General features: G+C 36.0%; 1 protein-coding gene across 1 annotated transcript in view; it reads left to right on the top strand.

Moving 5' to 3' along the window:
• AGMO (alkylglycerol monooxygenase) overlaps window positions 1-25,369 on the top strand; it is a 185,939-nt gene that overhangs the window by 70,238 nt on the left and 90,332 nt on the right. Inside the window, exons 4-5 of the mRNA XM_058810784.1 lie at window positions 5,331-5,434; window positions 10,586-10,681. Of these exons, the coding sequence (XP_058666767.1) occupies window positions 5,331-5,434; window positions 10,586-10,681 (200 nt within the window). The remainder of the gene's footprint in view (window positions 1-5,330; window positions 5,435-10,585; window positions 10,682-25,369) is intronic.

Raw genomic sequence — 25,369 nt, 5'->3', positions numbered from 1 at the left:
GGACCTTGAGGGGAAGCCTTGTGAGGAGCAGCTGAGGGCACTTGGTCTGTTCAGCCTGGGGAAGAGGTGACTGAGAGGAGACCTCACTGCAGTTATAACTTCCTGTGAGGGGAAGTGGAGAAGCAGACACCAATCTCCTCTTTTTGGTGAGCAGTCATGAGGCATCAGGGAAGGTTTAGGTTAGATATCAGGAAAAGGTTCTTCTCCCAGAGGGTGGCCAGGCAGTGGAACAGGCTCCCTAGGAAAGTGGTCAGAGCACCAAGCCTGACAGAGTTCAAGAAGTGTTTCAGCAATGCTCTCAGACATATGGAGTGATTTCTTGGCACTGTCCTGTGCTGGGCCAGGAGTTGGACTCGATAATCCTTGTAGGTCCCTTCCGACTCAGCATATTCTATGATTCTATGGTTCTATGAACACATCAATTAGGAGAAGGCACTAAGGTAGTGAGTAATCAAACAGTTGAGGGTTTTTGGGAATCAGAAAATGCAATAGTTTAGCAAATAAATTATTTAAATGCTATGTATTTTCCTGTCTTTTATCTTTTTAGGTAGGATTGAAATGCATAGAAAGGAGGTGACTGACATTTCTACCTTTCAGGCCGTTTTTCTTTCCTCAGTCATCCTGGGCTTTCTACTAATTCTGACTAGAGAGAAGTAGACCCAGGAGAGGATCCCTTTGTGATTGCTTGTAGGTGAACACAGCACAGAGTATCTACCTCTGAAGCCCTGTGGGTTTAGGAACAGCAGATTCCATACTGGGGTCAGTTGGGGCCATGGCATCTTCTAAAAGATGGCTAGCATAGCAAAACTGAAGGCTCTGTTTAAATTTAAGTAGGTGCTGAAGGGAAACTTTCACCTGTTCTCCTAGCTACAGTCAGTGTTAACTATGAGAGAAAACAAACTTTAAGTGACTCATCAGCTGTATTTTTTTCCATATTACTTAAGATCCAGGTCTTCTAAAGCTTGTATGCATATTTTAATTAAAAGTTAATTTCTAATCTTTTATAAAAAAGAGGCATCAAATCTTTACCATTTCACTGATTCTGAGGATGTCATAAAATGGCTGTTTCCATTGAAATCACTCCTTAAAATTACTATAGGTTTTTATTGGCATACATGTTTTCTTCTGTTCTTAACCAAAATGTGTTGAGTTATGAAAATTACTTAAAATTACTGGCATTAACTGTATTATGTGTTCTTCAAGAGGAATCTTATGTGCACAATGAATGTTTCCTACTACTAAAAAAAATACTTCAGAAGTAATAAAATATGGCCCAGACATTGGATCTGTCTTAGGGTTTCATAGAATGGAATTTGATTAGTAATGAAATATTATTTTTAAATTAAAAAATTAGGCCTAAGTCAAATCATTGGTCACCTTACCAATATGATTTTGAAAGTGTGTGAAACATTACATTTTATGAATTAATTAGGAGGATGAAGGAATGGAGAAGAACAAAAGAATGATAACATGAATAATCTTTCTTCATTTTGGAAAATCCAGAAAAGAGGATAAATGGGACTGCTGAAAAAAGCCTGGCTTCAGCTTCTTGTTAGCCAGTGCTTCATTGCTGTTACAAGGCTACTAGTAAGTTCCTTCAAAGCCTGTGCTTCTCCATGCTGGTTCCCTCAGCCTCTGATTTTTTTTTCTTCTAATAACAGAATTTGTACATTGAACTAATGCTAAAATGAGAAATCTTCATTTTCTTTTGGAATAAATTTTAGGATACAAATCTCTCAGCTGCTTGGAGCCCACTGATTTTAGCAGGCGTCATTCTGAGATGGTGTCAAGGATGCTTAAAGGTCTAGAATGAAAACTGAGGGCCAAATCATAACCTGTCCTTCATTCAGCAGTTTCTGTGTAGCAGCAATTTTCCTTTGTCACCTAGCTACATGGCATCATTTATTCTCTGTTGGGATTACATGCTGATTCTTTAAATTTTGTGATGGATGGAAATATTAATTGATTCAGTAGATGTCGGTAATAATAGTAGTAATAATAATAGTAATAAATTCAACAACTTAAGTACCAGTTAATTCAAGTAACAATTTTTGGTACTCCAGTACCAAAATTGCAGTTGCCCTGTTGTTCCCCAGATGAGAATATCTCATCATGTCTCCATCCATTCACAGGAAACTGGGGAAAGCCACAACAGGAAAGGAGGCCCTTGCTGTCCTGGGTTTTGACTTGTATAACTTTCCTCACAACTACATGAAAAGGAAATGCTACCTTTATCTTCACTGACAGGTAGTTCTTCATAATAGCAGCAGATGTAGAGGTCTTCTGAGACCCAAGTGAGTCTCAGGAACTTAAAGCTGGTCCTGCTGTGAGCAGGAGGTTGGACTAGAGACCTTTGGTGGTTCTGTCCCACCTGAATTACCCTATGATTCCATGAGGTTCAGTCTCCTCAATCAAAGATAGGGGGTTTGTGTATAGTGTATTGAAGCTATCTATTTTTAAAATTGTATTTAACAATCACATTTGAATTATGAAACATCAAAAATTCCATTAGAACACTGTCTCAGTGGCTTCTCCAATTCCATTGCCTGCTTTTTTCCTGTGGCTTCACAGTAGGATTTGATAATTTTATAAAATGCAGTAACACTTCCTGTTTTCTGCATGATTTTTTTTTTTAATCTGTGTTGGTATTGGCTCAACCTTGCTTTCTTTATTGATCATTATGTAATAATACATAGGAGAAAGTCTGTGTGAAAGAGTCTTTTATAGTTTTATCCCCATTCAAATAATTTTTTCATTTTCTTTTAAGTTATCATCATTAGAAATGAAAAAGTGAAACCACAAGTCTTCTGTAGAGACATGCCATTTCATTTCTCTTGCGGGCAGTTGGTGAGCAGTCAGCTTTATTCCACGAAGAATGCTCGGTCTGTTTCTTAGATTTGAGAGATGTCTTTTTGGCATTATGGTTGTAATATTTTTAATATACTAATGGTTACAAACTGAGTTTTGGGGTGATCTATTTCACCCATTCATATTATTCTTCTACTTCAAATAAGTTCTTGATGATCAGTTTCTTCAGATTAATGTTAATACATTTTTTTTCCAATTGAGTCTGCCTGTTTCTCAAAGGAATTTAATGTAGTCTGTGCCATTGGTGTCATCAACAATAGGATTAAGTAGTAGGATTTAATTTACTGACCTATAAAAGAACTCAGAAATAGCTGTAGCAGTTAAATTACTTGTGGAAGAATTGTTTGTTTGTCTCCCCAATATTACTGTGGTGCATTTTTGAATGATAGATCATTTAAGCTGGCTTGCACATCTGAATAACTGACATTTTACCAATATTTGGTTACCTTATTCCATATACTTGTTAGTGTAAGGGGCAGTTTAACTGAAAAATGAATCCTAATAAAACGCCTTTTTAGTAATTCGTTTTGAAAACCATTTGACCTTAACTACAATGAAAGTAGACTGTAAAAATCATCATAGATTCCCTTCCTTGAACTTTTCATAATTCTGAAAAATGACTGAGGGAAAGAAGAAAGATCCAGTTACTGTACCCTGTTTGCACAGCTGTACTTCATTGAGTGGAGGCTTGTGTTACACACAGTTTGTGATAGGAAGTAAATGCTTTTAAAACAACTAAGGAGACAGGTCTTTAACCTCCACCTTTTCAGATGCTTTTTTCACTCATTTAGCCTCTGTCGAGGTCTTGAGAAACATTTCAAACACAAATTATTATTGAATACTGAAGCTCACCTGAATAATTAATTTCCTGGTTTGTTTGTTAGGCAGAGTTGCATTGAGATGAGGTTGGTTTGTTTTTTGTTTTTGTGTTTTTTTTTTTTTTTTTTTTGAGAGACATCACTAATTATTGATATAGTGAACACTTGTTCCTTCAGGAACAAATGCATTTAAAGAAGAAAGAATTCTTAGACTCAGTGTCAAGTGTTGATAGTTGAAATTACACATTTGTTTCAGCAATTTTAAGTATTTTTAAGGCCCTAGAGATAATTTTAAAATTATTTTGTGATATTAATTATTGAATTGTCAAAATTAGATTTAAAACTCCTAGTTGCTAGCATGCAAGACTGTTACCTCCTGTTATAAGAGTCCCCTAAATGGTAAAGGTACGTTCAGATTCATTAAGAGGATTTTTTTTTTACTTACTTTACACTAGAAGTATGTGTTAATCACCAGACCTAAACTATTTGATGTAAACTTGGTTGCAAACAATTACAGGACTTTAGACAGCCATTATAAAATAGTTTTCTGAATGTGATTCTAATGTCTGCCAGAGGCACTTCTCTAATGGCTCTGGTGAAACCAGGTCAGTGGCAATGGGGGTGTGCAGCTGGCAGACAGCCACTCAGCTTTTAATTTCTGTAATCGGCTGAGGCTTTTGTGTAATACTTCATCCCTTGAAGTACATGAGACCTTAAATTAAGAATTATGATAAATAGGCATTATTTGGGCTCCATTGACTGCATGCTTTTTCATTTTTTCTGTAATTAAGGTAATCCTTATAGCTGATGGCCATGACTATTTCTACTTTAATATCCCACTTCACACTGGCCAGATACAGTGCAGACAGGCTACCCCGGTCTGCACTTGTGTGAGAAAATGCCTTGAAATATAATCAGGATTTTGAAGTGTTCTTCATTTCCGTGCATTAGAGGTATCATGCCTTTGAAGGACGTGGCTGACACTGATTTTGCCCATATTCCAGCATTTTTTTTTAACTGTAACAATAGAGACACTGCTCTTCTTTGGCTGTGTCAAGGCTTCCCAGCAAGCATCAGTTTGTTTTTTCCATTTGTCACTAGTGGGCAGGCAGTGCCTGTGTTTTGTGGTTTGTGGCACAAGTGGGTTGAAGATTCACACATTCCAGAAAAATGTAAGCATAAAAGCTGGCACCAGTTAAGTTGTTTAAATTTGATACATACAATTTTTGGAACACTTTGTGTGCCCTTCTAGTCTTTAAATATATCAAGTTCAAGCATGAGAGCGTCCTCAGTATTTGTCCCTCTCAATCCCATACAGAGCTCCAACTGACTCATGTTACCAGAAGTCGGATGAGGCTTTCTGGCTGCTTAATTCTCATCTCACACATCCTTCTGCTCTTCCAGCAATGATTTCAATTCCTGCTACAGCCTCTCCTTACTTCAGCATGAAATTTACACTGACAGACATGTAACCCTGCCTACACAAACTCAGCTTTGAGCATTAGGTTTTATTATTTTATGTTAATGTAAAATAGCAAAGTGTAAATTGGAGGATTAGTTGCTTCTAGCTTAAGAAAAAAGGGCCTTGCGAAACAAATGTTTCTTCTCTGGCACAAACCTCATTAGAAATTTTGTGTTTTGCAGAGGTTAATATACTGTGGGCTGCACACCAAGTACACCATAGTTCAGAAGATTACAACTTATTCACAGCCTTGAGACAATCTGTACTGCAGAAATACACCTCCTGGGTAAGTTGCACAAGATTTGACAAACAAGTTAATATCAACAAGTTTTAGTAAAAGTTAAAGCATAGCATTTATTTTCCTTCAAAGAAAAACATAATTTTTAAAAAGATATTTGACACTGAAGGCACAGAAGATGAAACAGAAGAATCTGATAATCATAAGGTTTAAAATATGTTCACTAATGTTGTACAGCAAACATGAAAATAGCAACAAAAGTTAAAGAAGGCTAATTATATAATCCTGCATTTATATTTTCATAACCTTTTGTAGTAGAATGGAGAATTTTCATTCAGTTATTCATACATGAATACAGAAAAAAAGCAGAGTATAATTCAGCTATTTCAGAATATGTCTATCTAGCTAAAAGGAGCAGGGACAGAAATAATCATTAAAATTTGCTTTGGACATGCATATGATTTATTTGTCTCTGCTCATTCATGTCATATCAGTACCCTTGTAGGTAAGAACAGTATGTTACATAGCATTATTTCAGATAAAATTAATTTGAAATCATGAGCTGTGTACATATTCAGTATTTATGTACAGATTTAAAAAATTATATTTCCAAATGCATTCAGAAATGTAACAATATTTAGGGTTTAGGTCTGCACCCAGGGTAACTGCTGATTTCCTAAGTTGAGCCCTCATGTTCTCTTTTGACTGTTTTGGGTTTTTTTAATCAGATTGTAGTTTGTCTGGTTGTGTATTCTTCAAAATTAATAACTTCAACATTTAATTTCCAGAGTTAGAGTTCAAAAGTGATATTAAATGTATTTACATATATAAATACATACAAATAATTATATAATTATATGTATTCTCCAGTGAGGTATAATATGGGTGGTGAAGGAAACCCACAGTCCTTTGGCAATCTTTCTATCCAGCCTGTGAGCAAATGACTCAAAGTCAAGAGAGTGTGCTCACCCTTGGAAATCCCGTGTAACTCCATTAATTTGGGTAAAGTGGATTTGTGCTTATGTAACTGAACATGGACTTAGTCTCTTGTTCATAACTGTCTTAAGTGCATGACATTAAATTAGTTAAAGTGCTACATTCCAGGGAAATTTTCTTCTGAAAATCATGAAGGAGTACTATTTCTTAGATCTTTTTCTTAATGTCTTCTATATAAATTCTTGTTGTTTATTTATTAAGAAAATAATCATGTGATGTTAGCAAGATTACCTAGAATTTAAATTACTGTAATGAACAATAGCGGAAGGGATGTCTGTGACAACCCTGCTTCCTCTGTAAATACTGCTATGTTAAAGATTTAACCTTTGCCCATTTACCCATTGGGACCATATGTGCAAATGCTTAACAAAAACAATAATTCAAAAAAGACAAAAAGCCTGTGTGTACATATGGGTGTACATATGAGAACTTTGTCTGATGGCATGATTTTGAGGATGATACTTCAGAGAGCATAAAATACTCTGAAGACCAAGAAGTTTGGCCACCTTGGATTCCAAAGACCATCCTCAGGACCACACTGATATCACTTGGCAAATAATATGTGTGCATTTAAAATTCATATGCTTTGTGCAAAGGGAAATGAATCTAGGAATACATGGTACTTTTGTGTGCCAGGTTTTTTTCACCAAGTATTTGAAATTAACCAAAACATATGGTTAATGTAAATACTGTTTTGCCTCCTCCCTGAACTTTTCAGACATACACCAGTTTTCTTTCTGCAACGCCTTATTGTGCATGATCACAATTCTTGCTAACTCTTACAGAACTGCTATTTTTTTGCACTGACAGTTTTGTCCAGAACCATGGATGGATCTGTCTTGAAGCTGAAACTCAGTGAAATCATTAGTTAATCTCAGAATTATCTGATCTTGTTGAATGTGTACTATACTGTTCAATGGGTTTGACATCCAATTTTGTGGAGAGTGTGAGAAACTTAATGGTGGATGGCGTGGGATTATGTGACTGTTCTGTTGCCAGCTCTGTTGTGTTTTAAGTTAAACATTGTAAGATAAATAAATCAGCACTTCCATCTATGACTGAAAAGATATGAAATGAAAGAGAATAGAAAAACATGCTTGACAATCAGTGGTGTGAGATGTACTCCTGATTTTGGAGCCGAATGTATAATGCTTCATGTTGCTTGCATACATAGTGTTTCTGTTTCTCCACTGGAGGGGCCATGGAGGAGCAAATCTACTGTGTAGACTGAGAGAGACTGTTGAGGCCCCATTTAGTGGGAAAAAAAAGTAGATAAATTTTTAAGAAAAAGACAGCAAGCTAAAGCAAGATAATACTATATAAATGAATGTGAAAGTGACAAAACAGTCAGAGTGCAGTTGTGAGAGATTTGCACATGCTCTTTGAAAAGCTATGATTTTATGCTTTGAGTACCATTCTCAACTTTAAGGGTAAGATTTAATGCAAGTATTAAATTCATAATAATTTGGTCACTTTAGACGGTACATTTAGATAAAGTGTTCAACTATGCCTTGCTATAAAAGCAGTGGAAACATCTACATACAAGTCTGGAAATGGAATAGGGAACACAGTTTTCAGTGCAGTCAGTCACTTCTTGTCTACTGGCGAGTCTGCCAGGTCTGGGATCTGTAAAAAATGGGTTGGCTCTTTTGATTTTTTTTTTTATTTATTTTATCCTTGCCTTTAACTGCTGCAGAGTTCTCACAGGAGCTCCTGCCACACGAACTTGCTGTCAGCAGCTGCCCTGCAGCCCCCCATGCCCCGCAGATCCTCTGCAGCCGCATCGGCAGGTGGCCCCAGAGACCCAGAATGGAAACTCACCATTCCTGCTAAACCTCAGGAGTTTCAATGCACTCCTTTTCTGCAGTGGAAGTGGTTATAACCTTTTACTTGCAAATGGGAGGAAAAAGGAAGAGATGCCCACATGGGAGAGTGGGCAGTGGACCTTTCAAAGGGGCAATGCCTTTAGCGTGGGGGCTCACAGCTGCCGTGTGGCAGCTCAGATGCAAATGTCTCTGCATCCCACTCTGGGTGCTTTTCCCATCAGCTACTGTAGCACTTTCCCAATCTCTGCTGCTGAATTCCAAAGTGAGAAAAGATCTGTCAGTGTGATAAAAGTTTTCTTGTAGTTTTGACCAGAAATTCCATTCTGGAGCCAAGAAAGCTTTTCCTATACAAACTTGTTAAAGCTGGTACATTGCCATGAAATCTTTTGATTTGGTGAATTGGCATTTCCAGTAAAGAAATGTTTAATAATTTTTTTTTCCCTGACGTTGCTCTTCTTGTTTCAGTAGAACCACAAATTGGAAAAGTCAAATCTTGGTATGGGAGAAGTCTTCATTTCTCCCTATGAGTTCCGCTTCTGTAAATGATCTTTAAAATCCTTTCTGTGCAAAATAAAGCTTACACTGCAAGAAAATGTGAGGCAGTTAGTAAAGCATTCTCCTTTGACAGTTTCAAATTTACCTATAGATATATATAAAATTTCCTTCATCCCACCGCTTAGCAGGGAAATCCTAGTACTCTTGTGTAAAGTAAGTTAGGAAATAAATATGAAGATGATCCTTCTTTCCCCTTTGAGTCATCTGTAAATACCACCAAATTGCTTCTGATACTTTTAGGGAAAAAGCATATAATTTTTTAACCCTGCTTTCAATCCTGTAACCACTTCCATGAACAATCTGAAAACCATCTGGTTTGGTTTTTTGGGCTTTTTTAAATCAATTTCCTCTCCATTCCTTTTTAAAAAAAAATCTGCTGTTATCATGCCATTAGACAGAAACTTAGTCCCCCTGTATTACCTTTTAATTCCTTTCCTTCTTGGAAAGCAGCTTCCAAGACAGAAACAGAAACACATCATAGGTAGTTTGTGGGGCAGCTGTGATCCATGAAGCCTTTAAATGTAGATTTTGAAATCCCAGCTGTCGCAGCCCTGCCAGGTGATACTGCAACGGCTTCAGGGTTTTGTCCTAGTGTTTCAGACAGTCTGGTGTTGAAGCCAGCAGACAAAGCTGATATTGCAATGCCCTGTTCCTCCATTGGTTTGTCACAGTGAGATGTGTCTCTGGTGACTTTCTTGAGAGAATCAGTCACATCACTGGGGTGGAAGTGCAGCTGTTTCACAGCTTCAGTGTGACTTCTAATCTGTTGGGCAGCCCTGTTGGCTAAAACTGAGAGAATACGGGTTTTACATGCCATATCCAGACCTACACTAAAGGAATTCCTGGTCCAGGAGGCCTGTCATGGCAATTGGAGTGCCTTCTTAGATGTCAAAAGATTTGATTTTTTGTGAAAAAGGCAGTAGTAATTTGGAAATATATTTTTCTAATTTTCCTGTGGTTCACAGGGAGCTCTTGTTGCCAAACAGATATTCCCTGACTGCTAAAGAGATTTAAAGTTTTGAAGATACCTCTGTTACTGTTTAGTTTAGGAAAAATCTCCGTATTTTAGAGAAGTATTAACTTTTCAATGCTGGTGATATAGCACAATGTCAGGTAAAAAGGAAAATAAAAAGATAAGATCTTTCAAGATCATCCTTTTTCTGAAGAAAAAAGACTGACTTTTAACATATGCAGGTCTTAGAAGTTTTATTCTGTTGCTCAGGCAGTCAAACAATTAATTGTGGATTTCCCAAGTAAGGAGTTTTCTGATATTTTTTTCATGCTAGCATGTTTTTAGGAATCAGCACTATATTGGGACTTTATGGGAGATGCAATGGGAAAGTTGAGGTGAGAATTGTAATTAACTTGGAAAGCCAAGCAAGTTGTCTTACACTCATGGTGCCTATGTAGGGAGTTTGGATGGAAAACCTATAGTGTTATAAATTTGCACCTTGTTAAGTCTGTGATAATTCTTCCCTATAGGGCAGCCCTTAATGTCAAGGCTATGTTGCTGTCTGCTCCATATAGTACACAGCATAAACATCTAATACCAGAATTTATGATTTCTTATGTTGGATTATCTACTTGCTCAGTTTGGCTTGTGGAAAATCTCTTTTGGGTCAATTTGTGTCTCATTTGCTATAGCACATCAAGTAGTAACTTAATAATCACTATCTATGTACACTATGTAATGTCTGCATTATGGATGTATTAGAAGAAGCAAGTATATTGTGCAGTGCTTTGAGCTCCTGATAGTACTTCATTGTATCATCATGAGTTTAGAATTAGATATCTAATGCATGTTTTCTTTCTCATTTTTCAGATGTTAAACTTGCCCATGGCTCTTTTCATTCCCCCTTCGGTGTTTGCTGTTCATTTACAGTTTAATCTGCTTTACCAGTTTTGGATACATACAGAGGTAAACCAGGTTTTTAAGCCATACCTAAACAGTTAGCCTGGAGCACTGTCTTGGAAATCCACTAGCAGCTGATTTATTGTGTAAGAAAAATCTTTGTCTGACTTCTTTAAGGAGAAACATCTGTTCATTTTTATTCCTTTTTCTGAATATATATTGCTAAGTTTATAAGAAGCAATGAGGCCAGTTGGTCCCAATTACATTTAGAAAAAAAAAGTAACTGTAAGGAATCAAAACTTTTTGCTATTTTAATACTGTATTTTCCTATCTTGCAGCTTATTAAACATTTTTGGCAGATACTGAAGCTGATTTAATTTCTAGGATAAATATTTTAGGGAAAAATATCCAAAAGTCGATGCTTCTTAAAGATCATTTAGAGTTGCAACTAAATTATGATGTTGTTTCTTTCTTAATGCAAGTAATTCTCAGATGAAAAATGCTCTATGATTATCTGATGGCTATTTGTTTATGACTACACAACTTAATTTCTGTTTTGTGAATGCATAGGCCATATCTATACATGGTTAATAACACACTGTAATTAGCAAGATGTTTCCCACACTTCTGAGGTAGTTCAATGGCCTTTGCCTTCTTCCTTACATTACAATAGAGGTATTTAAAAGTACTTTATGTTATAAGTCAGTACATATTTCTCACTAGCCCCAGGTGGGCTGTGGGCTATTTCTATGACACTTACTGCTTTGTTTATTCTGCCCAGACAGATGCCTTTTCCTCTCTAATTTCATGATGCAATATATAGGACAGTACTTTGGGAATTTTATTTTCTTCATCTGATATTTTAGGTGTTTATATTGTTTAAATTGCAGATTTTAAATTTTTTTCTGTGTTTTTCGTTAAAAAAATAATTAAAAAAAATAAAAGTCAGATAGTTATAGTGGACCAATAGGAACCTTTGATTGTTGGCATTTTTTTTCTGTTGGACACATTTCTAAAATCATTAACATAGGTCTGATGATCTAAAACACCATTTGAATAGGAAAGGCTTAGATAAAATGTCACACACATCACCAGAAGTGGCATAAAGTGAAGCAATACACATTTAAGCTTTTTAAAACATTTTGAAAAAATTCAAGCAGTCTTTGAAACTATACCAAATGAATACTAGGCCTCATATGGTAGCAGTTTCTTTGACCATGCTTTAGGTTCTACAAATTAGTTTTAGTGTGCTTTGCCACTAAAAAATTATAATATGCCTCATCTGTATCTTCTCTGGTGTTTGATGCCATCTCTACCTTGGCTGAGAGGTTTCTAACATTCTGCTGTGTAGCAGTAACTCAGTGAATCTCAGCACTGGTGCCACAGTGCACGTCTAGAGTTTCTAAAGTGAATTTCAGAGGCTTATGAATTGCCTACATCCCTCTAAAGTGCTAAATCCTTTGTAGGGCTTAAAAGGAATTTCCATAGCATATGTGCAATGTGCCAAGTTTAGACACTAGTCTAAACAAGAATGAATTTCAGTCTCAATGAAAAGATAAGCACTCCTTACTATTAAATTATTGTGCTGGTAGGAAAACAATAGATCTTTTGTATTAGTCCAGTTGATCCACTCATAGAACTTTGCTTACAAGGGAAGTTATTCTTAATGTTGATATTGTTGATTTTATAGCACAGCTGAAATCGGTTGAAATATGTTGGAGTCATGCTCTAAGGTCAAAAATTATGTCGAAATAGAAATAGGGTTACACCGTGTATTAGCAGATTTCCTGTTCTCAAGGGCAAGGCATTGACAGAAAAAAGTAAGGAAAGGAAGGGAAATGGTATCAACTATTCAGGCTTATGTTACCCTATATTTTTGGTGAAATTAATATGATGCTTCACTATTATATCGGTGTTTCTTTGCAATAGCTATCATAATTTAACTGTTTAAAACTATTACTGCTCTTTTTTTTTTTTTTTTCTAATGGTCCTTTTCTGAATTTTAATGATACTAATTTTCTTACACAGATTTTGTTACTATGAAAATTCTTTCTTCAAGTCTCTGTTTCTGTCAGTTTAGTCACATACAGAGTTTGTTCAGGGCTGTAGCCTGGGGTTCTCTAGCAAACAGCATCCTGTCTCAGCAAGTGCTGCTAGCCCTTGCTTTGGGAGCAGATATTTATCATCCCCCAGCAGCTCTGGGAGCCCGTGGAGGGTGCTGTTACATGTCATTAGGGGTCTAGGGGAGATACACCTCATTATTTCCCTTCTGCCAATGTAATCTTACAGTAATGTAATCGTTTGCTTGTAAAATGAAGAAGCAATTGATTTTTTTCCCCCTCCCAAATTTCTGTTGCTTTTCATCAGTATTAATTTCCTGATACAGTTTTGCCCCACACTGACTAGTCACAGATGTTTGGAAATTGTCACTTCATGACTTTTGATTGCACATCTTTCTCTTTAAGAAAAAGATAATCTAGTAAGATCAAGGGGGGAAAAAATCTCTCTCTCTTAATAGATGGTGGTTTGTTTTTTTTTTACAGGACTAAAAAGGGAAGTACATGCAGAATTTTTTTCTTTCAGAGAAGAAAAAAGGTGTATATAATTAATAGGACAGATTTTAAGTACATGAAAAAGCTTCTGAGGGAAGATGTTTTGTTTTGAGAGAAATATAAATTGAATTCAGTAATTACAAAAGAATGATCATGCTCTTCTGAAACTTTCTATGCCGTGTTTCAGCCTAGAGCAAAGCATATAGCCAAATAGAATCCCTGGTATTTTCCTATACTTAAATTTTACATGTGTCCAGTGTTGCTTTAAAAAATATTGAGATGTTTTCTGTGTTATAACTTAAACCTGTCTCATTATTTGTTATGTCAGTTTTTGTCCAGCTTTACTACCAACAGATCAGACATGGTCTATTTTATTTTAACTCAAGTGAGTCATATATTCTTGTGACTACAGTATCATAAAGATCGAAAGTACACATTTGTTCTACCGCATTTAGACTTCTGTATTTCCTACATGCTTGGTATACATTAGTTTTTGTAATTTTATATAGAATAATACAGCATTTTAAGCTCTATAAATCTTATACAAAAATTATACTATTTTTCTGGTGCTGGATTCTTTTACTATTGTTTATTATTAGAATGGACTATTGATACAGGAAAGGCATGCCTGAAATTAATAAAGTTGTGTATGCTAGAGTGAAAATACAACTTTGAGATTTATGTCATATATTTGTGTTCAAGTATTTTTTTTTTTTCACTGCATCCTGGATCAGTGGGCCAAGGCCAGAGATATAAGATTTGAAGCCAAGTCTCAGCTCTTGCATTTTGATCACAAGCACCCCATGCAGGGCTACAGGCAGGGGGAAGATTAGCTGGAAAGCAGCTAAGCGTAGAAGAATATGGGGATGCTGGTTGACAGCAGCTGAACATGAGCCAATATGTGTGCCCAGGTGGCCAAGAAGGCCAATGGCATCCTGGCCTGGATCAGCAATAGTGTGGCCAGCAGGACCAGGGCAGGGATTTCCACCCTGTACTCTGCATTGGTGAGGCCACATCTTGAATCCTGTGTCCAGTTCTGGGCCCCTCACCCCAAGACATTGAGGTGTTGGAGCCTGTCCAGAGAAGGACAGTGGAGCTGGGGAAGGGTCTGGTGCACATGTCTTAGGAGAGTGACTGAGGGATCTGGGGGTGTTTAACCTGGAGAAGAGGAGTCTTGGGGGGGCCTTATCCTCTCTACAGCTGCCTAAAGGAAGCTGCAGCCACGCGGGAGCCATTTTTTTCTCCAGGGCAACCAGTGGCAGAACCGGGGGAAATGGCCTCCAGCTGTGCTAGAGGAGGTTCAGGTTGAACATCATGAAAAATTTATTAGTTGAAAGTGTGGTTAAACATTGGAATGGGCTTCCAGGGAGGTGATGGAGTTACCATTGCTGGAAGTGTTCAAGAAATGTCTGGACATGACAGTGCAATTGTTAAATGATGTGGTGGTGTTTAGTCAAGGGTAGGAGTTGATGGTCTAGTAGGTCTTTTACAACCTTAGTGATTCTATGAATATTGCACCATGTACATGACAATCTGAAATTATCACAAGATTTTGTCAAGGATTCAAAATAAATCTCTAAGTAGCACCAAAGCATTGAAATAAACTCCTAGTAATTAATTTAAATGAAAAATGAAGGAAAAAAAAAGGCAACCCAAGAAGACCCCTGAGGAAAACATTTGACAGTGATGGATTAACTATTGGACTTGATGATCTTAAAGCTCTTTTTCAATCTAAATGATTCTATGGTTCTTTGATCTCAATAAATCAAAAAAAAAAAAAAAAGAATTTTTGTTCTATCCAGTAATGTTCAGGTCAATTGAATGGCTCAGATCTACTCTTAAATAGTCTGGGAGAAATGCTTCTGTGACCAGACAGACCATTCTCATCTAGATCATAAGGGAAGTAAAAAAAAAAAAAAAAAAGAAACAACTTTAGTCAAAGGGCACTAAAAAACTAATTTTTCAAAAGCCACAGAATGTTTCAGGACTGTTACTGACAGACAGAAATACTCATTTTTGGTTTATTTTCGCAGGTGATTCAGAAGGTCTATGGCTTATATTAAACTATATCCTTCCATTATGCATTTATTACAACCAATAAGTTAGGTGTGTTTATAACCTGATAGACACCTGTGAAAAACAGAAATTAGTTTCTGTTGGTTTAGCTGTAATTTTTATGAGATGTCAAACTGTATTTAGAAAGTATCAACTGATCCAGTCCCTGATGGTAGTAATTGCAGCAGCAGATTATTCCTTGCCTATTTGATCTTTGACATGTATTGGTTTCCGTTTAATTTTCTAATTTAAGGAGAGAATATGATCTGCCCTTTAGCATACTCACAGAAGTCAGGTTTTTTAAGGCATCTCTTTTATAAGTCTTTCTACCTCATCCAGCTCTGGGAGCAGAAAAAGGTGAGCCACAACTATTAACCAGAAGTAACATGGGTGAAAACAGGTGAGGAATGGAAATAATTTTAGCAACATCTCATGCAGACTGGAAAGAGAGGCATAAAATTGCAACAGATATAGGGAAAAATACAATTGGTGTTATCAGAAAACACCCATTAGTAAAACTGAAACTTGCTGAGGAAGTATATGGTATTTGTCAAAAGGATATTTTTCACTAATGCGTGCACACTGTGTACTGGTCTAAGTTTTTGTCTAAGTCTAGTTTTACCTTTGGCTTCCGCCCAGTTTTCTTTAAGGAAAAGCTTTGGAAGAGAGAAATGGGGAATTCTTTCTGCTTTCATGCCCTGCACAGCCCATCTGGGGCTCCCTGAGTTCAGGTGAGCTCTTGTGGCCCAGTCCTTAAATTGTTGCATCAATCAGAACATACCTAGGAAGATGGCCAGATTCAGGAAAAAAACCAGGCTGTTTTGTTTTGACTTTATTTTCCAATGAGGAAATTAAACAAGCAGAGGACACAGGTAAAATAAAGGAAAATATGTAAAAAGCATACATAAAAAAAGTATACATAAATTCTTCTAAGTAGCAGTACACCTGTGATTACCATCATATCAGTAGCAAAAGCTCTTCTTGAAACTTGAGAAGACTTACTTGTCTTTTCAAGCAGAAGCTGTTTGAGACAAAAGTCTATTGGATGGTGAAAGAATTGGGTGAAAGAATCATAATCAGGACACTGTGATAAATAAGTGACAGTATGAAACAATAGACAAAATATTCAGTTATTAGTTTCCAGGTCCTAACAATTGAGATTGGTATATTTCTTTGCAAACTTTTTTTTCAATTTTCTTGGACCTATTTTCTCTACATTGTGTGCTATAGTCTCATTTAAATAAGCAAGAAGGGATTTTAGGAGTAAAAAAAAAGTTACAAAGTCTATTTCATCTATTTCAAGTACTTGCAGTAGTTTTTTAATCCATTTTTCAAAACAGTAATGTAAATTTTATCAAGAAATAAAAAGCATTTTAACAAAACTTACTTGACTGTTACATGTTTTAGTGTTTGTATTGGAAAGAAAATAGTTTTATTCTTGTGGTTGATTTGTGGAGTTGAAGGAAGGTTTTGGTAAAGAGCAAAAGTATTGAATAGTTTGCTGATAAAAAGGAGATGCTTTGTTGGGACAGAAACTGTCACTGGCTCTTGTTTACAAAGTTGTATATTTATTCGTTATAATACATATACTTAGTGTTTATATAGTAATATATTTACAAAGCATGTCTTTTTATTCATTACTAGTTTACTGGACTGTGAATATTTTCTATAAGATCAGTAAGATATGAGTCAAATTTAACTCATGAAAGTGTTTGCAAAATTATGGCAAACAGGTGGTATTGAATGGATCACATTGGAAATAGAGTATGGTGGACTGATCTGATCTTCTGACCAGGATAAGAAATATCATTTTGCTTTTGTTTTGCTGCTAGTGTTTTGGTTTGTGTTTGTCAGGGGTTTTTTTGTTGATTTTTTCTTAATCTAAAAAGTATCATCTGTAAAAGTTAAAATAATCCAGGAATAATCCAGTGTATTAAGTAGAATTGTGAAACTGCAGTATCTCTTGAATTTGATTCTAGAAGGTCACTTTGAATTCAAAAACCATATGCCAAGAAAAACTTTATTTTTTTCATTCTAGTATATTGCTTCATTTAATGAAATAATAATTTCTTTCCTTTAATTTGGGCATGTAAGCCAAAAATAGACACAGCCCTGTCTGATGTTCCCTTTCATTTAAATTAGAAACACACACATCTGTCCCTGTCAGGTTACAAGGAATCAGAAACTTACCATTCAGAAGATTTTGCTAAAAGTGATCAAAGGGATGAAGGTAATTAGGGGTGATTACAGCCATTCTCCTAGTCTGTTGTTCAAGATTGTGTCAGTGAATATTCAAGGACATGATGATTTAACTGGAATTCCTAGAAACAGGTTATATCATCCTCAGCCTATTGCATATGGTCTTAGTGTAATCCAAGAAATTATTTTTAAAACAATAGGAAAAAACTGTTTGTTGATTTGCATAAAAAACCAAACTTTGGTTCACAAAAGAAAGTTCTTCCCCCATTCCTGATAGCTGATGCTTTTATGACTCATAAATTCATTATTTGTTTGCTGCAAACTCTCAAATCACATGCTTACTATGAAGTGAAAGAAGACAAATTCAAAAAACACCAGGAAGATAAACATACTTTCTTTAATGCAGACAGTGACTTTGTAGGTCCAGCTAGGCTATATATGCAATACAGACATCAAAACTTAAGCATGATTCCAAGAAACAAAGAGATCTCCCTGCTTCAATCCAGCCTGTCTGCCAAAAGGGCTTATTAGATTTTCTGACCAACCTGTAGGATCAAAGTCTTGTCATCATTGCACTTGCCAGAACACAGGAAAGGGCAAAGCTGACAATACTATCATTAAACATAAATACTTGCAATAACTGTAAAATAAGTTCCAGTTTTCCATGTTTCACTTGCCCCATGAGGGGAGAAAAGTATTGTCTTTCTAGATATATAAGGCATTTAACTCTGCTTTTTGTTTTAAATAAAAAGAATAACAAAAGAGAGAAAATAAAACATTCATAAGAGAGCACACTGTTCCTGTCCTGCTAAGTGTACATTGTGCTTGAACACAGTATAATCAGGAAAAACATAGCAGGATGAAGTTTGGAGTTCCTTCCTTGGCGCCAAAAAGCTCAGTGGTGATTCAGAATGCCAGTGTTCCACTTTAGTAGTGTCAGGATGAGCCTCCTATTTTAATTATGTGTGAACTCCTGTTTTAATAATGCTGTGCACCCAATAGCTCTGAATACAATATGCAGCACAGGAGCCATGATCTTTTTCATGCAAAGGTGGCTGTTGCATGATAATTAGGGTTATGTTGGTGGTTTGCATTTGATGGGCAGCAATCCAGACAGAAGAATCCTCCCTGTTGAAGCTGAGTTGCTAGTGAGGCCAGAAATAAAAGGTTTATGGGACAAGAACATGATCAGTAACTGCAATTTGGATCATAGTAGTTAAGTCCTAGAGTTTGAGTGTTGGCTTCTGTTCCTTTCACCAAAGACTCCTTGCTGGCAACAGCTGTGAAATGTTCACTTCAGCAACAGTGAGCTTGACTATTGCTAATCTGCCTGCAAAAAACCTAAAACTAAAGATTGTACTTAAAGAATTTTATTTAGGTCACTTCTGTCTATTAGGTCCCTGGAGAATTATCAAGATAAATGTGAAGTGAGCTACGTAGAGATGTAACACAGTTCAATACATTCTGCATCCTGGAAAAATAATCTAAACAACTCATTTACCAAATGAATTTAATAATGAAAGGATATCACATTAGTAATGTTAAACTCTTTTTCCATCTTAACATATTACACATAATGCTCTTGAGTTTTTCTCATGGCTTGTACTCATTGAGAATCTATTTAGTTATAGCTTCACAGCCAACAGAAAATTTGAAAGACGCTTCTTTGTTAAAATCACAAAGTATAGGCAGCTGACTATTTTTTTATCTGTTTAGAAAGGAAGATGAAGAGCCTCACTTGGCTATATTTTAGTTTATTTCAGGGCTGGCATACTGATTTATGACTTTCGGGTTTCTTTCCTACAATTGCCAGAATGTATTTGTCAGGCTGCTGAAAAATACTGAAATTGTATAGCAGTTTTTCTCCTGGAGTTTGTTTAAAATGCTTAACTTGATGTATGACTGAAAGTGTGACTTGCTCCATGCTCTGCTATTTGTAATGCTGCAATTAAACCAATCAGTTACTGTAAGTTTTTTCATTTTTAGCAGAAAAATTGATTGAAATTTCCTGTATGTGCTCACCTTTCCCACAAAGCTTAATTGGACCTATAAAGAAAACAAAAAGGTTGCATCCAATTGTTGAAACAGTTAATTTAATATTCATGTAAGATGCCAATTTGATTCAAACCTTACCTCCTGGTTGAGGCGTAAAACAATGGAAAGTGACAACAGCCTGCCTTCAAGATAATTTATTATAGACACATTTCTTAAGTCTGTGTGTTTATTATATAAATATGCCTTAAACCAGACTGTCCATTAAAACTAGGCTTTCACCTCCCATTCCTACAATCCAGATTTATCAGAAATTCACCCTCTGTGAAACTCTTTATGATCCCAACATGCCTGATTCCTCTCACTTGTTTTATTTCTAAACTATAAATATTGTTTTTTCACTCCTCACTGTGGAAATTCAGCTATATCCATTTTACATGCTTACTGGAGTAGAAAACTGCCTAATCAGATAGGAAAACAGTTGGCGGTGTATAAATCAGAGTTTGCCAAGGATTTCAAAGTGTGAAACTGGCAGACGAGCACATATCCCAGGAGTTCTGCCTTTCCTCAGCTTCCCTGTAGAGATTTTACATGGCAAATCTGGTCACCAGAGCCATCTGTATAAATACATGGGTGTGTCATCCTGAATTAACACAGCAGCTCTACTGGGGAATGTAATTAAGGTCATATTTTAAAATTTCCGCACCAGGCTGTCTGAAATACAGATTTATATACCAGGAATAAGAATCTTACCTTGATTTTGATGAGGAAATGACTTGTAATATGTGTTTTACTACCAACTAGTCTAACAGAAAGCCCAAAGTTAAGTTCAGAGTGCCCCGTAGTGATGCTCCAGGGATGAATTTACCCTATTCTGTCCTGCAGATCAGTAACACCATGATATTGAAAGTAATGCTGTGCTACAAACAGCTTTCCTTATGCTCAAAGGGAAAAGAAAATAAAAAAAAAAATTATATGCGAATAGTTTTACTGTAAGATTGCCTGCTTTACTCAGTTGACATTCCTTCCTAACATTGACGCTGAAACAGAGCTAAGTAAAGATTCATGTGGTAGTGGTGACAGGAGGAGTTGTTACACAAGATGTAAAGTTTCCCTTAGATTTCATGTCACGATTTTTTCTCATTACTTAAACAAGAACTACATTGAAGTGGTGCAGGTACCAGGCAATAAAGATTTCCCTTGGTGCTGACAAACTCTGAGACCGCAGACGGAGGTGCTTACATGCCACAAGAGATATTCCATAATGTTCTTTCCCTTTAGGCAAGGAATTGCTGTCACAATGGAAACATCTTTATATAAGAACAACTATTGTAGGAAAAAAATCCATTTAGTTTCTATCATGTATATTTGAAGATTTCAATTCCAGGATGTTTTATTCAGTAATGTATGAAAAGTATTTCTAAGTATGCTTTATTTACAATGCTTTTGGAGTTGCTTCAATTATTGTCAGTAATTCTGCTTTAGTGTTTAATGATACCCAAGTAAAGCAGAGGAAATATGTTGGTTTTTAAAGAAAAGAAAGAAAGAAGAATACATGTTTTGTGGGAACAACTTTTATAACATATGTATATGACATGCCTACATATTTGATTTGCCGGTAGTGTATTGAGTCCATTTCTAAGGATTTTGACAAGTGAAAAATTATTTTTGTGGCAATGGGATGTTAAAAAATGAAGGAAACCGGAAAAGAGTTTTGTTGGAATGTTGCAGTTCATCTATGGGTCACTGGCATGGGAGTTTAGGTGCACTTGATGTGTTAATTGAGAAAGGAAAAATTGCAGACAGGAGTTGATTTAGAACAGTAGGTGTCTGTATCAGGGAAACAAACACAAACGTAAACCCCAGTGTCATAATGGTCAAAATACAGATAAGGTTATCATTGGACAGCAGTTGGAGTATTTCAACTTTTAGGGTACTGGTAGCTATTTTGCTGTATTCCCCAAATCACTTTAGTTGATGATACATAGAATAAGAATATTTTATATTCACAAGCAGACCTTTTTTTCTTTTGAGTAGTATGAAATAAGTTTTGAAGTACTGATGGCAGGGTTATGGAACAATGACATTTAAGCTATTATCTTTTTACTTTTTAGAAAACTTTCCAATAAAAAGGTCAGATACAAAAATTAGAGTAGCAGATTTTTTAAAATGAAAAGCCCAATTACAAGCATAAAAACTAAGCTGATCTTCTTATCACATTTTTTGATGTTCTTTAAAAAGTTTAATTTTTTTTCTGATATGTGATCATGAAAGCTCTTATTCTAACAAATTTGAATACAGTGATATTGCAAGCTGAAAATGTTTTTCTCTCTGAATGGCTGAAACAGTGATCTGTGTGCTTTGGTGACTGGTTGTACTTGCAGTGTAAGCCAGGTTGTTGCTACAAAGAATGCTTATGAGCTCCTTTAAACTTGCCATTCTCCAAGGAAAATGTCTGGACATAATAAAGACACAGAAATGAGGACAGACTGACAGATGAAAGGTAGATGGGCAAGCAGGATACCCACCACTGCCTTTCTTCTCTCTGATTTATTCTTTTGAACTAGGGCTGTTGCTAGGCCACATTACATGTTGCTATGAGTCAGTTCTTACAAAATTAACTTCTTTCAATATGACTGCAGTAAGTTCCTGTCAGTTTGACATGACCATGTCTGCTTCTAGGAGTTTTGCCCCAGGTAAGATGACAGAATAAAGAAAAATTCAACAAATTTAAACAAAAGAGCTATGTTGTTTGACATGTAAGTGCTGCAAGAGCTTTCCAAATTGAGCTTTTCAGTGGTGATATATTTCTGTATGTTGGAAAGATATATGGTTATATTTATAGGATTTATGCATTTATAATTTTTTTGGCACCAAAGTTTTTCCTCTGACAACAGTTTTTTATGTTTTTTTAGGAATGAGTTAAATATCTACAAGTAAACTTACTGATGGCAAAGGAAGTTTCTAGAAGTAGTACCCTGCATTATTTTGACTATCTGGTGAAAAAATATTTTTGATGTGTTTTAGACAAAGCATTGATTTATGGATTGCTAATGTCAACGTACTAGGTTTTTGCTTCATCAGGTAGAGAGTTTTGCACTCCCTCTGAGCTTTAAAGTCATGTGGTTATGATTGTTGTCTCAGATGATATTTTCCTCAGGGTGGGGCTATGGAGGTGCCCTTGAGTGAATAATTAATCAAAATAGGCTTGGGTATCAATCACTAATTAAGACATAGAGATGATATTTCAGTAAATTTTTAAATTTCATCACTCAAAGAAAGACTGTTTTAAGGGGTGAGAGGGGTTTCATTATCCAAAGAAAATACTTCCACTATTATTAGTCAGAAAAATTTATTTAAAGTTCTGCATATAAATTTATATAAAGTTATACCCTGAGGTCCTTAGAGAGTCCCAAGGCAAAAAGTTCTGCTTTAGCATAAGGATGTACTATGTAGACTTTCAAAAGGATGAATTTTAGTCTTAAAATTTTAATTCAACTGGCTGGATATTGAGACCTGAAGGCATTCATTCTGAGGACATTTTTTTATAATCCACCTATAGGATAAAGGTGAAGACAGCTAATCCTTACTGATTCCCTGCTCTCCTAGTGCACACTTGGTTTATTTTTACAAAAACTGTTAAATAAAATTATATTAAACCAACTGGATCAAAGTTAGTTGTGGTCTATTAGATAAATCAGTGCTCTCTCAGGTGCTGGGCTGCAGTTCAATTCAAAACATTTGTCTCAGATTAAATTAATTTAATGGTCAGATCTCACATATCTTAAAACAGTGGGATGTTCTGCTTGAGAAAGGCAGAAAATGGAACTAGCACGAATGATGGATTGTTTCTTACCTTTAGGTGGTCTTTTTAGACTTGAACTTATTTTGAGGGAGAGCTGATCCTGCTTATGTTGTCCTTGGCTTCTGAGTTAAATGAAACAAAACAAACTTGTCTCAGGATTCTATTTTTCCAGTCAAGTGTGAGCAGGATTTTAAGAAAGATGGTCCAAATATTACAGTTCTATGTATGTGAAGAATTTTCATATTTCTATACTCCTTTAATTACAGAAATTCTCTACTTAACCAACTAAGTAGATGTTATTTTTGCAGTTATTGAGGAGAAAAAATGAAAAAAAGTTACTTTTTCTTTTTATTATCTTTACCTGATTGATAACAATTTAAATGCATTTGAGGAATATCCTAAGTCTGCTTCTTGAATCTAAATCTACTTGCACTTGCAGAACTGTAAATGAAGGAGACATGGAAGTGCTGTATTTCAGGGCTTTGTTCTGTAAACCTTAAAGGAATGAAAATCTTTTTTTGATTAATGGACCTGCTCTCATGAGTGATGACTGTCCCTCTAAATGTTGGTTGGTTTTTTTTTTTGCCACTATTATCTTATGTCTATCATTATATTATAGATCACCCCTTTTGGCAGTATGAGTATTAAATTAACTAATTAAATTCTCTAAAAGGAAAAAACTGACAGATTCTTGGATTTGTTTCTTAAGGTCTAAACATTTTTATTTAGCTTCTTTAATGCCCCCTGCTCCCTTTTAATTGCAAAACATTATGGCCATAATCAGACATAATGAATAGATACCATTTCAGAATATATTGTGAATAGATGTCCTTTTTGATCATCCAGTGATTGCATCAATTTGTGACAGATGGATTTGTCCTGGGGATTAAAGAATAGTTGCTGTGTTCAAAGAAAATACTTCCACTATTATTAGTTAGAAACATTTTTTGTTTTATTATTTATTTTATTAATTTTTGTTTGTTTGTTTGTCCACACACTTCTGTTGAGCTAACCAAAGCACCAAATTTGAAGTCAGTGCTAGCTTTCCTCTAATTCCTAGTTGCTGAGAGTACCTAATTTAGCAGAAAGCCTGCCCACACAAACTTAATTCGTCAGCATTTTCTGACAAAGCTTGAAACACTAGAGGTGGCTTTTGGCAGTGGATACTTTCTATAATTTTTGGGTTGGTACTAAAATGATCAAGGCTATCTTTCTGTACTGTCAAGTCATTGCCTTAGATTGTACTTCCATAATGAATTTATGCTGGTCTGCTGTCTCTTCATGCCTCCAACTCATGACAGTGACCATATATTGGACCAAAATCAGTAACTGATCTAGTTAAACTGACTTAGATAAACAAAACAAAAGCAGTTTTGGTTTGCATCAGTTCCGCAGTCAGGTTTGTTGGGTCAATGTGTTTGTGCCAGGGTACAAGAAGGTTACTGAGAAGAAAAAAGCAGTCAAATGTACTGAAGGGGGAGGGAGTATTTGTTTCTGGGTCGATGGGACCTATTTGCAGACATAAAGTGTTTGCAAAACTGGTATCATATCATAGAGTTGCACTGAATCCCAAGCATGTCACTGGATAGGGGTAAGAAAAATGAGTGAAACAATTTGTATGGAATCACAGAATCATCAAGGTTGTAAGTGACCTTCAAGACCAGTGAGTCCAACCATCAGCCCAGCATCACCAGAATCACCCCTAAGCCATATCCCCCAAGTGCCACGTCCAGATGCCTCTGGAACTTTTCCAGAGATCCTGTCTCCACCACCTCCCTGAGCAATTTATTCCAATGCCTAAACACTCTTCCAGTATTTTTTTTTTTTCTAATATCCAGTGTGAACCTCCTCTAGCACAATTCAAAGCCATTTCCTCTTGTCCTTTCATTTGGGGCATGGCAGAAGAAACTCCTTTCAGGGAGGTAGAGAGCTGTGAAGTCCTTCCAAGCCTCCTTTTCTCCAGGCTAAACAATCCCAGTTCCCTCAGTCGCTCCTCACATGACATGTTTTCTAGACCCTTCAGCAGCTCCCTTCCCCTTCTCTGGACATGCTCCAGCACCTCAATTCCTTTCTGGAAGTGAGAGGCCCAAAACTGAACACAGTACTCAAGGTGCAGCCTCACCAGTGCTTAGTACACTGGGACAATGACTT

This window comes from Ammospiza caudacuta, chromosome 1, assembly GCF_027887145.1.
Source record: "Ammospiza caudacuta isolate bAmmCau1 chromosome 1, bAmmCau1.pri, whole genome shotgun sequence".
In the NCBI taxonomy this organism is placed as follows: Eukaryota; Metazoa; Chordata; class Aves; order Passeriformes; family Passerellidae; genus Ammospiza; species Ammospiza caudacuta.
This window is presented reverse-complemented; position numbering and strand designations above follow the sequence as displayed.